Source organism: Pygocentrus nattereri, chromosome 7, assembly GCF_015220715.1.
Source record: "Pygocentrus nattereri isolate fPygNat1 chromosome 7, fPygNat1.pri, whole genome shotgun sequence".
NCBI classification, from domain to species: domain Eukaryota; kingdom Metazoa; phylum Chordata; class Actinopteri; order Characiformes; family Serrasalmidae; genus Pygocentrus; species Pygocentrus nattereri.
Window position 1 is genome coordinate 23,940,349 of NC_051217.1, and position 13,430 is coordinate 23,953,778.

Consider the following 13,430-nt stretch of genomic DNA (forward strand, 5'->3'; position numbering starts at 1 on the left):
AGATGTCCATGTTGAAGTGTGGCTGTTGCAGGTCATTTGAGGTGTTGGGTGTCAGGTTTTTTCAGCACTGGCTGCTGCTGCTGCTCCTCTCTGGTGCAGAATTGAAAAGCTTCCTCAAATTTAACGTGAAAACGTGTCCTTGAATCCTCGAGTGGTGCTTCAGCATCACTCTACCTCTTTCATCTTTACTCAGTCTCTCTCTCTCTCTCTCTCTCTCTCTCTCTCTCTCTCTCTCTCTCTCTCTCTCTCTCTCTCTCTCTCTCTCTCTCTCTCTCTCTCTCTCGCTCAGTCTCTGTCCCCTTCATGCTGCCTCACAGCAGCTCGGGGGCAGCGTTATGTAGTTAAGACTGGATTATGAAGAAGAAATTAGGAATGGATGAAAAAGACATGTCTCTCTTTTAACTCGTTTAATTCTCTCTTTCTCTCTCTCTCTCTTTCTCTCCCTCTCATATTTTCTTTCACTCTCTCTGACTCTCTTTAACCCTCTCTTTCTCCTTGTCCATTTGTCCATTTCTTTCTCCCATTCTCTCTTTCACCCCTTTTCTTCTCATTCATCCGCCTTTATTTCTCTACCACTCTTTCTTGTTTTCTCTCTCTCCCTTGACCTCTTTCTTTTTCCTTCTCTCTTTCTGTGTCTCTCGCCCTCCTTCACTCTACCACCTTTGTTTTTCTTTCTTTCCCTCCCCGATTTTATTTCCTGTCTTTCTGCCACCCTTCTTCTGCACCTCTCTCCTTCCCTTCTCCCTCTCTCTGTCTTTCTATTACTTTCTTTCTATCTTCTCTGTCTTTGTATCTCTCTTTCTCCTTCTCTCTGTCTTCTTTCCCTCTCTCCCTTTCTCTCTCTTTCTTCACCTTCTCTCCCTTTTTGTCTCTCTCTCTTCTCTTGCCTGTCCGCCTGCTTTTCGCTCCCTTTCTGTTTCTCTCTCTTTCTCACTCCTTCGGTCTCTCTTCCTCTCTCTCCTACTCTCTTTCTTCCTCCTATTTCTCTGTCTTCTGTCTGTTCTTTCTTATTGCCCCCCCAACCCCCCCCCAACTCTCTCTCTCTCTCTCTCTCTCTCTCTCTCTCTCAGGTCTCCAACAGTGTGGATAGATCGGTCTTTCCTCCAGTCTCTCTCTCTCTCTCTCTCTCTCTCTCTCTCTCTCTTTCTTCCCATCTCTTTTTCTCTCTCCATGCTGGTGTTTATCGGCTGACCCATGGGCCGCTCTCCGGTCAGCCTGTCCAGACTGAAGCTGGGGAGATTAAAGGTCGTGCGGCGGCAGCTACTTCAGCGCTATGAACACCAGCCCTTCGTCTCCTGTCTGGCCGGACTGTATGGCTGCCAGTGGAGGCGCTATCAGAGGGCTAAAGCTCAGCCTGGAGAGTGCTGCTGCAGCCGGGTGAGAGGACATGCCCTCCTTTCTCCTGAAATTTCTTAATGTTGGATTGTCACTGTTACAGTTTTTTGGCATAAACAAGCTATGTGCTAACATTTTATTCATCAACAGTCAGATGACAGTTTTCTTTTATAATCTATTGCTAAAAACAGATATTCAAACATTTCACAGCATTTATTTCAAGGTCTTGCATAAACACAACCATTTTAAACCTGTTATGAGCTATGGTCACTGCCAGCGCCAGCTAAGTAGCACTTGGAGAGAAAGTGGAGGAGGCTGAAAAAATACGATAATGACTAAATATTATGTACACACAAATCTTCTAAGCCGCTTTTCCTTTCGGGTGGCGGTGAGCCTATTCTAGCTCACAAACACCCTGGACAGGTCACCAGTCCATCACAGGGCAGACAAACAGACACATTCACTCACACCTAGGGGCAATCTAGCACATCCAGTTGGCCTGACTGCATGTCTTTGGACTGTGGGAGGAAACCGGAGAACCCTGAGGAAACCCAGACACGGGGAGAACATGCAAACTTCACACAGAGATGGCCCTGGTCACCCGGCCCGGGGACTCGAACCCAGGCCCTACTTGCTGTGAGGCAACAGTGCTAAATATTATGTAGTTATATTTAATTTATTAGTAAAATGTATCACTCATTTAGCTCTTTTTAAATTTCCACATTCATTATTTATGGCAGTTTACACTACTGGACACTCTTAAAAGATATGGTTCTTTAAGGGCTCTGTAGTAAAGAACTTGCTTCTATAAAGAATGAATGCTCAAAACCCCCTGCACGATTAAAGGGTTCTGTGCCTCATTGTACTTTGAGTGCAAAGTGTTTCTCCATTAAAAATCCACCATTAAAGCAAGTGTGGTATATTGGAGTTGGATAATATGGGCCTATTTTGCAGACCCCGGCCTAAGTGTGCAAATTGTGCCTATATTATCTCTAATATATTATATTAACTATATTAACTCTAATATACCACATCTTTAATATTCACATGCCCTTTAGTCCTGGGATTAGTTGCACAAGTTGCGTTAGATCAGGAGGTAACATTAAATTGTGAATTTCTCTGCCATGGTATGATCTAGGGATGCCTTATTCAAGTATTCTTTACGTTCCATCATGGCAAGACGAAAGAACATATACAGGCTATCAGTCTTGCTCTTTAAACTGTAAATTGTGGTAGTTTTGTGTTTTGTGTTCATGTGTAAATATTTATATTATACTACACTTTGCCTCCTCGAAAGGAGAAGATCTTGACCTGCTAAGAAGGACTGAGGAGTCAGTGATTGTGTAGCAGGCTCTGGGATGACATGTGTTTACATGCACTCAGCAATCCAATCAAAGTCTGATTATTCAAATGGTCATGTAAACAGATGATGTCTTAGATTGGATTAAGGTCTAGAAATCTGATTAAGAAATCTGATAAAGGGGCTGGATTTTAGCTCAGTAATCAGATTTCTCAGCGCTGTAAACTGTTACTCAAGATTTCTTTCAGATTTCTCAGTCTGAGCATGTGCAGAACAGATGGCAGTACCGGAAATAAGTGAACAGCGTGTGTTTTGCTGCATCTCACAATGATGCTGCTCGCTTATTTCTGGTACCGCCATCTGTTCTGCACATGCTCAGACTGAGAAATCTGAAAGAAATCAGAGTAAGAGTTCACAGCACTGAGAAATCTGAAAGAAATCAGAGTAAGAGTTCACAGCGCTGAGAAATCTGAAAGAAATCAGAGTAAGAGTTCACAGCACTGAGAAATCTGAAAGAAATCAGAGTAAGAGTTCACAGCACTGAGAAATCTGAAAGAAATCAGAGTAAGAGTTCACAGCACTGAGAAATCTGAAAGAAATCAGAGTAAGAGTTCACAGCCCTGAGAAATCTGAAAGAAATCTGAGTAAGAGTTTACAGCACTGAGAAATCTGAAAGAAATCAGAGTAAGAGTTCACAGCCCTGAGAAATCTGAAAGAAATCTGAGTAAGAGTTTACAGCCCTGAGAAATCTGAAAGAAATCAGAGTAAGAGTTCACAGCGCTGAGAAATCTGAAAGAAATCAGAGTAAGAGTTTACAGCACTGAGAAATCTGAAAGAGATCAGAGTAAGAGTTCACAGCACTGAGAAATCTGAAAGAAATCAGAGTAAGAGTTTACAGCCCTGAGAAATCTGAAAGAAATCAGAGTAAGAGTTCACAGCGCTGAGAAATCTGAAAAAAATCAGAGTAAGAGTTTACAGCGCTGAGAAATCTGAAAAAAATCAGAGTAAGAGTTTACAGCGCTGAGAAATCTGAAAAAAATCAGAGTAAGAGTTTACAGCGCTGAGAAATCTGAAAGAAATCAGAGTAAGAGTTTACAGCCCTGAGAAATCTGGCTACTGAGCTAAAATCCAGCCTCTTTATCATATGATTTCTTAATCAGATTTTTAAACCTTAATCCAATCTAAGACATCATCTGTTCACAACCAGATGCATACTTGATGAAATTAAGGTTTTAATATTCTTCGTTTATAATTTGTGGATCAATAAAAAGTGGATCAATCTTTTAAAAAAGCCACAGCATGAAGTTTGAATTTATGCCCCATTATGTTTATGTCATGTCTTCTTCTGTGAGTTTATTGGCTTTTTGCCCAAATACATGAAAACAAGAAAATACACTTCTCTGAAAAATAACATGTTGGCACGTCATCCACAGAGTAGAAAAGACCCTCTGTAGAAGGCAAGTCCTCATCTGCACCCAGTGTCGTATTAGCGCATTAACTCATCTGAACTTTCCTTTGGCCATTTTTGAATAATAAAACACTTTTTCAGATGCATTCCTCTGTGGGGAATCAGCAGTTATTATTTTTTGCTTTTTCCTTCCCTGCAGTTCATACAGCTGTTCATTATGCCCTTATTCAGTACTCAAATATCAAAATTAGTCAGAATTCACATCCGTAGCGAGAACATCTAGAAATACAACGTGTATAAATCCTAATTGGACAAGCATGAAGCTCTCCCACACGTACAGCAACAATTCGAGCCCTCCCGTAAGCTAAACATCCTGACAGCATGCACACAAACCCTGAAAACTGAAAACCCTCCAGCTGCTGTGCTTCATTATAGAAAGCTTATTCGGTCACTTTGGCTGCATTTGCTGATTTCACTTTTCTCGAGTGCTGAGCGCTGCATCGATTACACACTCTCTGCTGACACATGCTGTTTTGTAAAAGGAGCATTTTTTCACTCCAGAAAAACAAATCTGCCCTGATTTAGCTCTGAAGCCTTCTTATGACTAAATAGAGGGTGCATATAAAGGTTGCTCAAGCACTGCGATGGTTTGCATCATGATGTAGTGTTGCTGTTCATCAGCAGTATTAGAGCAGCTGTGACGCTCGGCCCTTAGATGACTCACTCTTTCTTTGTGTGAGCTAAGAGGCCGGGGCGTATTGATCTGTTGATTTGAGGAATTTTAAAGGGCGCGTTAGTCTGACGCACTTCTACAGAATCGCCTCAATCTGACGTGCACTAAATCAGTTACTAAAAGCCATTTTTATTGTGTGTGTTGACTGTGGTTGTTTTAGCTGGAGTGTGGAAGTTTTGGCCTCCTCATCGTTACGTTTTTCCTGACGCTGGTGTTCCTGTATTTCTGGAGCGAGGCTCAGAATGACTACAACGACTTTGATTGGTAAGCATAAACGCCACAGCACAACGAATGTACCGCGCACGACTTGATCATCATCATCGTCGTTAACTGCTTAGTCCAGATTGGGTAGCAGTAGCAGTTGGGAGATCAGAGAATCCCAGACGATCCTGTCCCCCTCAACTTCCTCCAGCTCATTCCTGGGCACCCCAAGCCGTTCCCAGGCCAACTTGGAAATGTAATCCCTCCAGCGGGTCCTTGGACGACCCCGGGTCTTGTCCCAGTAAGCCGTGTCTGGTACACCCCCACCAGGAGGCATCCAGGGGGCATCCGGATTAGATGCCCGAACCACCTCAGCTGGATCCTCTCCCTATCGAAATTTTCTATTAGGTTTCTATTGAAACCTAAATTTAAAAGCCATTATTTTAAACTAAGATATGCACGTCAGCGACAACATTCGGCTCTGAGCATGGGAGCGTACCTGTACTTCCAGGTTCCTGTTTTTCCAAGGTTATATGCTCTCACCCTGTTGAAAAAGCAGAACAGACCGCCAGGTGTGCCATGCCAGTCTAGTGCTGGTTCAGCTGGTTATCTGGGATGGTCATGTTGATTAACCACCGTACCAGCTTCCAAAACACTATGCTGGTCTGTGCTAGTTTTTCTAGCAGGGTAGGATTGTGTGTGCCTCATGTTCAGCCCTTTATCAGCACGTTACTTTAAGGAGACCCACAAAATGGTTCCCATAGTCATGGCTAACATCATAAGGTCATCCAAATTCATACAGGGAACAGCAAGGAGCAGGTTTTTAATTAGGAATGCACTTACCCTTAGGCTAGGGTAATTTACTCAGAGAACATCAGTAAAGCTCATTTCACACCAGACACCGGAATCGTGCCGCATGACGCGCAACATGCTCCTATATTAATCACTGTAGCCTGCGCACATTGGGTCTATATCTGACACGTGCTGCACGCAGCATGCTAGTAGTTTCTATGCAGAAACAGTAGTCAAATGCAGTGTCTCTGCTATAATATACAATCTAGGCTAATAAATCAACAAATCTGTGTTTAACTCAGCTTGACTGAAGTCCCTTGAGTAGGTTAATGCAGCACACTGGCAGCTAGTGAAGATTTTATTGTTGATCTCTTTATGTCATTTACATGAAGCTTACATGAATAATAAATGGACAGTACAGATGTTTTCATTATGTGAGAACGCAACACAAACAGCTACCGCTCTTGCTTGTGTGTCATGTCCGGTGTGAAATACCAAGTGATGCGTAGTGGTTCTGGATTAACATCTGGTGTGAAATACCAAGCGACGCGTAGTGGTTCTGGATTAACATCTGGTGTGAAATGGGCCGTAGTCTTTTACATAAACAGACAGATGCTAATGAAGATGTTACCTCAGCTAACATTACTAGCCTGGTCTTTTTCTCTCCTTGTGTGTTTCATCTCTAAAATGGTCAGTTTGTGAAATTAGTAAACTGAAAGTTTCATTAAATAGAATTGCACTTATTTTTCAAAATTTCTGTATCATTCAGTGGTTGAGATGTAAACAGTCATTCTGAGGGGTTTGGTGTGAAATGGTTCAGACGTCTTTGCAGTGGTGGGGATGGGAACCAGGCGTCATGATGTCTGCAACACAAATATAGACATTTTATATACTGTCCAGAACCACCAGAGAACTTACATGTGGCTTTGAATTTATTTATGTAATGTTGTTGGTGGTAAAATAGTGATAAACACTGCTCATGTTCCCCTCCGCCATGACTGGATTAAAAAATATGTTTCAGGCCAAAACCTTATTTCAAAACAATCATAATACAAGGCCTCAGGCAGTGTATACATAACCTTTTAGTGTAATTATTGTCAGTGAGGGAACTTTTAGAGACGTTGAATTCTTCAGACGTCTGGTTCCTATCATCACCACTGTGAACAATTCTGACTCAGTACGTTTCTCTAGTGAAGCATTTCACACTAAATCACTCTGAATGACTTTGCAGTCATCTCAAACGTTTAATTATGCAGAAACAGTGGAATTCCCCTTTGAGATGGCAGCATTTTGAAGTCTTATGTCTTGAGGCTTGTGAATATGAACATATTGACTGCCCATTGTCTTTTGATAGCAGCCCATAATTGGCTGTTGACCATCTAAAGACACTCCTGGCGGCCTGTATTCTACAAAATTAACTACTTAACTTCTACTAAATTAACCTGCGTTTGTTGTCTCTTGTATGTCATGTGCACTCAGGTTTAACTTCGGAAACCTGGGCTTTTGGTTCCCCTGGTCGGTAGTGCTGCTGGTGGTGTCTGCAGCACTTTTCACCTACATCGCCCTCCTGCTGGTGAGAATAAGGAACTGCAGCTATGTTAAACGTAGCTCTGTGAAGTGTTTTGCTTGTTATCTGATGTAATTTTACATACTGGCAGGTCTTAGCGGTGTGCCTTCTCTCTGAGGGACAGAGGCTTTACCTACACTGGAGCCACAAGGTGAACACTTTATGGTTTATGGTCTTTATTATTATTTCTGCAGTGAATTTAAATAAAGTGAGGGGACACAATATTTTAGCACTTCTGTTTTTGTTATTTAATATACTTCCATTGCATATAGTTGTTCATATTTACTAGCATAGTGCCTCTCCTGAAGAAAATGCAGAGTGATTACACAGTTGCTTGTTGCTAGGTGGTTGCTATGGCAAGAGGGGTGTGAACTGAGTGGTTGTTAGTTGTGTTTTTGCTAAGTGTTGTGAAAAATGAATGGGGGCAATGGATGAAAAAAAAAAGACACGCAGAGGAGTGTCAGTATGCCTGTGGATTAGACCTTGGGGTTCTGCCCTGAATGAGTGTATGCAGCCTGGTGTTTGTTGGGCAAAGGAAAGGTTAGAATTTGAATGGGGGAAGGAATAAGGGATGAAAAAGTAACACATAGAGGAGTGCAGGTCAATATGCCTGTGCAATAGAGTTTGAAGTCCTGCCCTGGTTGAATACATGCAGTATGGTGGCTATTGGGCAAAGAAATATTAGGCTTAGTGTGAGGTCAAAAATGAATGGGAGGCTATGGGAGAAATGAGGGATGATTAAAAAAAATGACAATAAGATGAGTGTGTGTCAGACCAACATTGAGTTTGTGCTTGGGGGCCTACCCTGAGATAGTAAATGTGAAATGGTGTCTTTCAATTGAGCAGAAGTACCGTAGATGGGCGTGCAGTTTTTCACCCCATTCATTCCTATGGGAAAAAATGTTTAATTTAACAAAGACTCCACAAAAACTGTTTGTCGGCTCAAGCACACCTTTCTCAATCAGACCAAACGTTTTGAAGTTAGAACGGTGTCGATATCTTGAAATCTGTGGGACCTGTTAGTGGACAGAAATCTGGCAGAAGTAGAAGAAAAATATAAATCAGAAAACAATAATGTTGCGCAATCAATTACATCAAATGCATTATGTGTGTCAGTATGAAGTGGATATATGCACTGGAAGTATATTAAATAAAAGCAAAAGTGCGTGAATACTTATATAAACCATACTAAATCTTTCTATTTTCTTTTTTCCGTTTTGTAGATTGGTATTCTGGTGACCCTCACCTTCTCTATCAGTGCCACAGCTGTGCTCTCTGATCTGTGGAGCAAAGAGTGGAAAACCCTCCTGCTCTCCTTTCAGGTCGGTCAAGCCATGTTAGCTCACAAACTGCAGATCATCTCAGCAGCTTCATTACAGTCAGTCACATGCCTGACTGTAATGATTAAACTTATTAATAATATGCCATTTATTATCTGAATTGTCTACAGGTCACAGCACCCTTCCTCCATGTGGGTGGAGTCTTGTTAATGACTCTCCTGTCCTGGCCAATAGCCTTACACTTCTTTCGAATGAATAAGAGAGGTGAGTACTGCTATTCACTGTAGTACTGCTGTGTACATATTGCTGTATACTGAGCCTTACGTAGTTGTCTGTCTGTACAAATGTTTTGACTGTTGCTGTTTTTGCTGCAGTAGGTTGGCTTCATTTTTGCTGATAGCTACAGTAGAGGTTCCCAACAGCCAGGCTACATAATGGTGCAGGGCCAGGTGTTAACAGCCCAAAATAATGCAGCAGTGAGCATGGAAAGCTTTTTTATATACCGCTAAAAAGAGTTCAGCTCTGGTTACAAGTTATAGAAATTTTTAGTACTATATAAAGCCCTTTGTACTAAGAATGTACTCAATATATTGTAGAACACCGTAGTTAAAAGGGAATTCCACCCATTTTTAAAAAAAATTCTGTATAATTAAACCTAGGTTGCCGGATGGCCGAGGCGTTGTTTTACAAAAGATTTGGCCTAACATATATGTTTTTTTAAACTGATTTTATGGCAGAAATGTAAATGCGTTCTAAGGCAAAATAGCACCCAAAGAAAACTTCTTTTTTCAGATTTATCGCTATTGTACCATCATCAACGTTCTGTATAAAACTCAGAAGACACACATAAGTTTACTGGTGGTTTTGGGTAGTGAATAGCCACCACCACTGTAAACAATATCTAGGTTAGTAAGCTTATCTACCATGATCCATTTCACATCAAAGTTTCAAGTTTATTTGTCATTTGCACAACAAGTCAGGACATTTATGCATTGAAATGCTTGTGGTGAGGCTCAGATAATCTACAGAAAGTGCATAAGTAAAAGTAAAACAAACAAAACAAAATATAGAGAAAATATACACAAAATATAGGGAAAAGATAGAGAAAACGTGCACTAAATAAAGAAAAAATATGCACAAAATATGGAGAAAATATACATAAATAAAGAAAAAATATGCACAAAATATAGAGAAAATATACACAAAATATAGAGAAAATATAGAGTAATATACATTTTAAAGTGGCTTAAGTGCCTCAGTGTTAGGTTAATTCATCATTTAGGTAGATGTACCTGTTACGAAAGTTTTACGCTGCTTCCATGACGTTGAACCGTGTGCTGCACTGGGTTGGTATGAGACCAACAGGTCAAAACAAGCTCAGAGCAAAGTGACCACTGTGCCCTGATTGGTGCTCTTGGAAACCTGAATGGAGTGATGGTTCTGTTTAGCACGGAGAGGGGTTCTACTTCTCAGTTAAAGAGCCTTTTTGGCAGTATATAAAACACTTTTTGCTTAGAATATATCCTCATCATTGAAACCCCTACAGTTAACATGCCAGGCCCTGTAGCCTGTTAGACATAATGGAAGTAATAAAGGGGTGGAGTTTAGTAATGGGTGACTTGTGTTTTTGGCAGTTTGACAGCATTTTCACAGCTGGTTATGTGAGATTTCTGTTTATTAATGTTACAGTACCATGTTCAGAGTGCGTGATAGTGATGTATGTAATGAGTGAGTGAATGAATATCCAGTGTGTCAGTGTAAAGATCAGAGCTCTGTGCTGCGGCTCCTTACATCAGCTGCGTCATGTGTTTATGAATCAGTCGTCCTTGGCGGGCAGAGTGTTTCTCTCTGTGGCTTCATCACTTTCTATCTCTTTTTTTCTTTGTATTCCTCTCACTCTTCCTCTGCAGCCCTCCCTCTCTCTCCATCTGTGTGTCTGGTTGTCATGGGTGATGAGGTGGGGGGCTGACTCATGTCTGGACTCTCAGAGGGCGCCTGATGAGGGGATGACTAATGAGAGAGAGAGAGGGAGATGGGAGAGAGAGGGAGATGAGCAAGTGAGAGAGAGATAGAGAGGGAGAGAGAGGGTTACAGGCTTGCACCGACTGTGTCAGTCGTTCTATTGTTCAAACGCCACACTGACATCTTTCTCTTGACACTCAATCTCTCTCTGTCTCTCTCTCTCTCTCTCTCTCTCTCTCTCTCTCTATCTATCTATCTATCTATATATATATATATATATATATATATATATATACACTTTGCCCCCTTTTATCCCGTTCTTCAGCAGTCAGGAGCCCTGTGGACCCTCACAGAGCACGTACTATTTGGGTGGTGGCACTGCAGTAACACTGACGTGGTGGTGGTTTGTCAGTATGTGTTGTGCTGGTGAGAGTGGATCAGACACAGTAGTGCTGCTGGAGTATTTAAACAATGTGTCCACTCTTTTAGACACTCCTACCTTATCCGTCCACCTTGTAGAAGTCAGAGACGATAGCTCATCTGCTGCTGCACAGTTTGTGTTGGTCATCCTCTAGTCCTTCATCAGTGGTCACAGGACGCTGCCCATGGCACGCTGTTGGCTGGATATTTTTGGTTGGTGGAATATTTTCAATCCAGCAGCGACACGGAGGTGTTTAAAATCTCCAGCAGCACTGCTGTTACTAATCCACTCGTACCTGCGCTACACACACCAACACACACCACTAACACCACCACTACCGGTGTATTCAGTGTTACTGAAGTGCCGAGAATGGCCCACCACCCAATAGTACCTGCTCTGTGAGGGCCCATGGGGGTCCTGACTACTGAAGAACAGGGTAAAAGAGGGTAGCAAAATATCAGAGAAACAGATGGACTATAGTCTGCAACTGTAGAACTTCAAAGTGCAGCTATACAGTAAGTGGAGCTGATAAAATGGACAGTGTATATACTTATCTTTCTCTCTCTCTTCTGTATTTCATCTCCGTCTCTCTTTCATTCCTCTCTCTTTTTTCACTTTTTCTTTCTCTCCATCTCTCTACATTTCCCTCTCTGTCTCCTTCTCATTCTCTCTCCTCTCTCTATATCTCTCCATCTCTTTCCTCCCTGTCAGTATTCTCTTTCTGCATCTGTTTATTTCTCTCTTTGTCTTTTTCACTCTTTTCTCTATTTCCCTCACATTTGCATTTCTCTTTTTACATCTTCTCTCGTTCGCTGCTGTGCTCTCTCTGTCTGTCCCTCTTTTTCTCTTTACATCTTTCTCTGTCTTCTCTCTTTCATTCTCCTTTATCTCTTTCACTCTTACATCTCTCTCCCTCTTTTATTCTCTTTCACTTCATCTCTTTTTCTCTTTACATCTTATTCTGCTCTTTTGCTGTCTGTTCTCTGTCACTCTTACTTCTTTCATCTCTCTTCCTCTCTCTCTCTCTCTCTTTCTCTCTCTCTCTCTCACCCTATTCCTTCTCTTTCTCTCTTTCACTTACTTTTTCTATTTACACCTCTTTCTCTCTCTATCTATACTATATTTGCAAAAGTATTCAGTCACCCATCCAAATAATTGAGTTCAGGTGTTCCAATCACTTCCATGGCCACAGGTGTATAGAACCAAGCCCCTAGGCCTGCAGACTGCTTCTACAGACATTAGTGAAAGAATGGGTCGCTCTCAGGGGGGATTATGGTGTGGGGTTGTGTTTCAGGAGTTGGGCTCGGCCCCTTAGTTCCAGTGAAAGGAACTCTTAACACTACAGCACCAAGAGATTTTGGACAATTTCATGCTCCCAACTTTGTGGGAACAGTTTGGCGACGACCCCTTCCTGTTCCAACATGACTGCGCACCAGTGCACAAAGCAAGGACCATAAAGACATGGATGAGGCAGTTTGGTGTGGAAGAACTTGACTGGCCTGCAGAGTCCTGACCTCAACCCAATGGAACACCTTTGGAATGAATTAGAGTGGAGACTGCGAGCCAGGCCTTCTCTGATCTCACAAATGCGCTTCTGGAAGAATGGTCAGAAATTCCCATAAACACACTCCTAACCCTTGTGGAAAGCCTTCCCAGAAGAGTTGAAGCTGTTATAGCTGCAAAGGGTGAGCCAACATCATATTAAACCCTATGGATTAATAATGGGATGTCAGATGTTCTCTCTTTATTATTTTAATGTAATTGCACAGTTATGTAATTATGTAGTTACATAATGGACTAGATTTAAATTTGATTATATTCTGTATGGACAGCTTTGAGTCTGCGCTCCTTCCTAAAGAATAGTTTCGAGTCTCCTCTTCAAAAGTTCTCCTCTTGTTCTAGTAAGGAGTGAGTGAGAAACAATACATGTAAAGTTACAGCAGTTATCTGTGGTAATATGTGCTACTTCTAAGGGCTGTTTTGGCCAGCAAGCTCAACTCTGCGGGCTGTAATAGAGAGAGCTGAATGTGGAACAGTAAAGCAGAGACATAAACATGTGATTATCACCCTGTTTTTCCCATAACAGACTGATGTCACTTCCTAAGAGTTGTGTAATGACTTATTAAACCACCTTTGTACCAGTCCTGAATACCGCTCGTTTCACAGCTGCAGCAGGATTGCACAGACCTGGGCTCAGACCTCCAGTGTATTCAGGAACTTTTTTCTCGGCCTGAACAAACAGGCTGCAAGTGGGGAGAGTGATATGGCTCTGTAGCAGGTGTTGGGTCAGATCACACAGCTTTCGTCAGGGCTGGTTATGAATGCTCAATGTCTGGTTCACACTGAATGAGCTCCATTCTGTTCAGCTACTGCCACAGAACATTATTACATATCAGTCTTGGTGCTTTTATGAATTCAGCATGATGTACTC

General features: G+C 41.9%; 1 protein-coding gene across 4 annotated transcripts in view; it reads left to right on the top strand.

The window, feature by feature from the left end:
• gdpd4a (glycerophosphodiester phosphodiesterase domain containing 4a) overlaps window positions 1-13,430 on the top strand; it is a 63,727-nt gene that overhangs the window by 22,719 nt on the left and 27,578 nt on the right. For all 4 annotated transcript variants that reach the window (XM_017704175.2, XM_037539748.1, XM_037539749.1 and 1 more), the window contains exons 2-7: window positions 1,071-1,377; window positions 4,937-5,040; window positions 7,249-7,342; window positions 7,428-7,487; window positions 8,560-8,658; window positions 8,787-8,880. In XM_017704175.2, coding sequence (XP_017559664.1) covers window positions 1,195-1,377; window positions 4,937-5,040; window positions 7,249-7,342; window positions 7,428-7,487; window positions 8,560-8,658; window positions 8,787-8,880 — 634 coding nt within the window. In that variant the 5' untranslated portion in view covers window positions 1,071-1,194. The remainder of the gene's footprint in view (window positions 1-1,070; window positions 1,378-4,936; window positions 5,041-7,248; window positions 7,343-7,427; window positions 7,488-8,559; window positions 8,659-8,786; window positions 8,881-13,430) is intronic.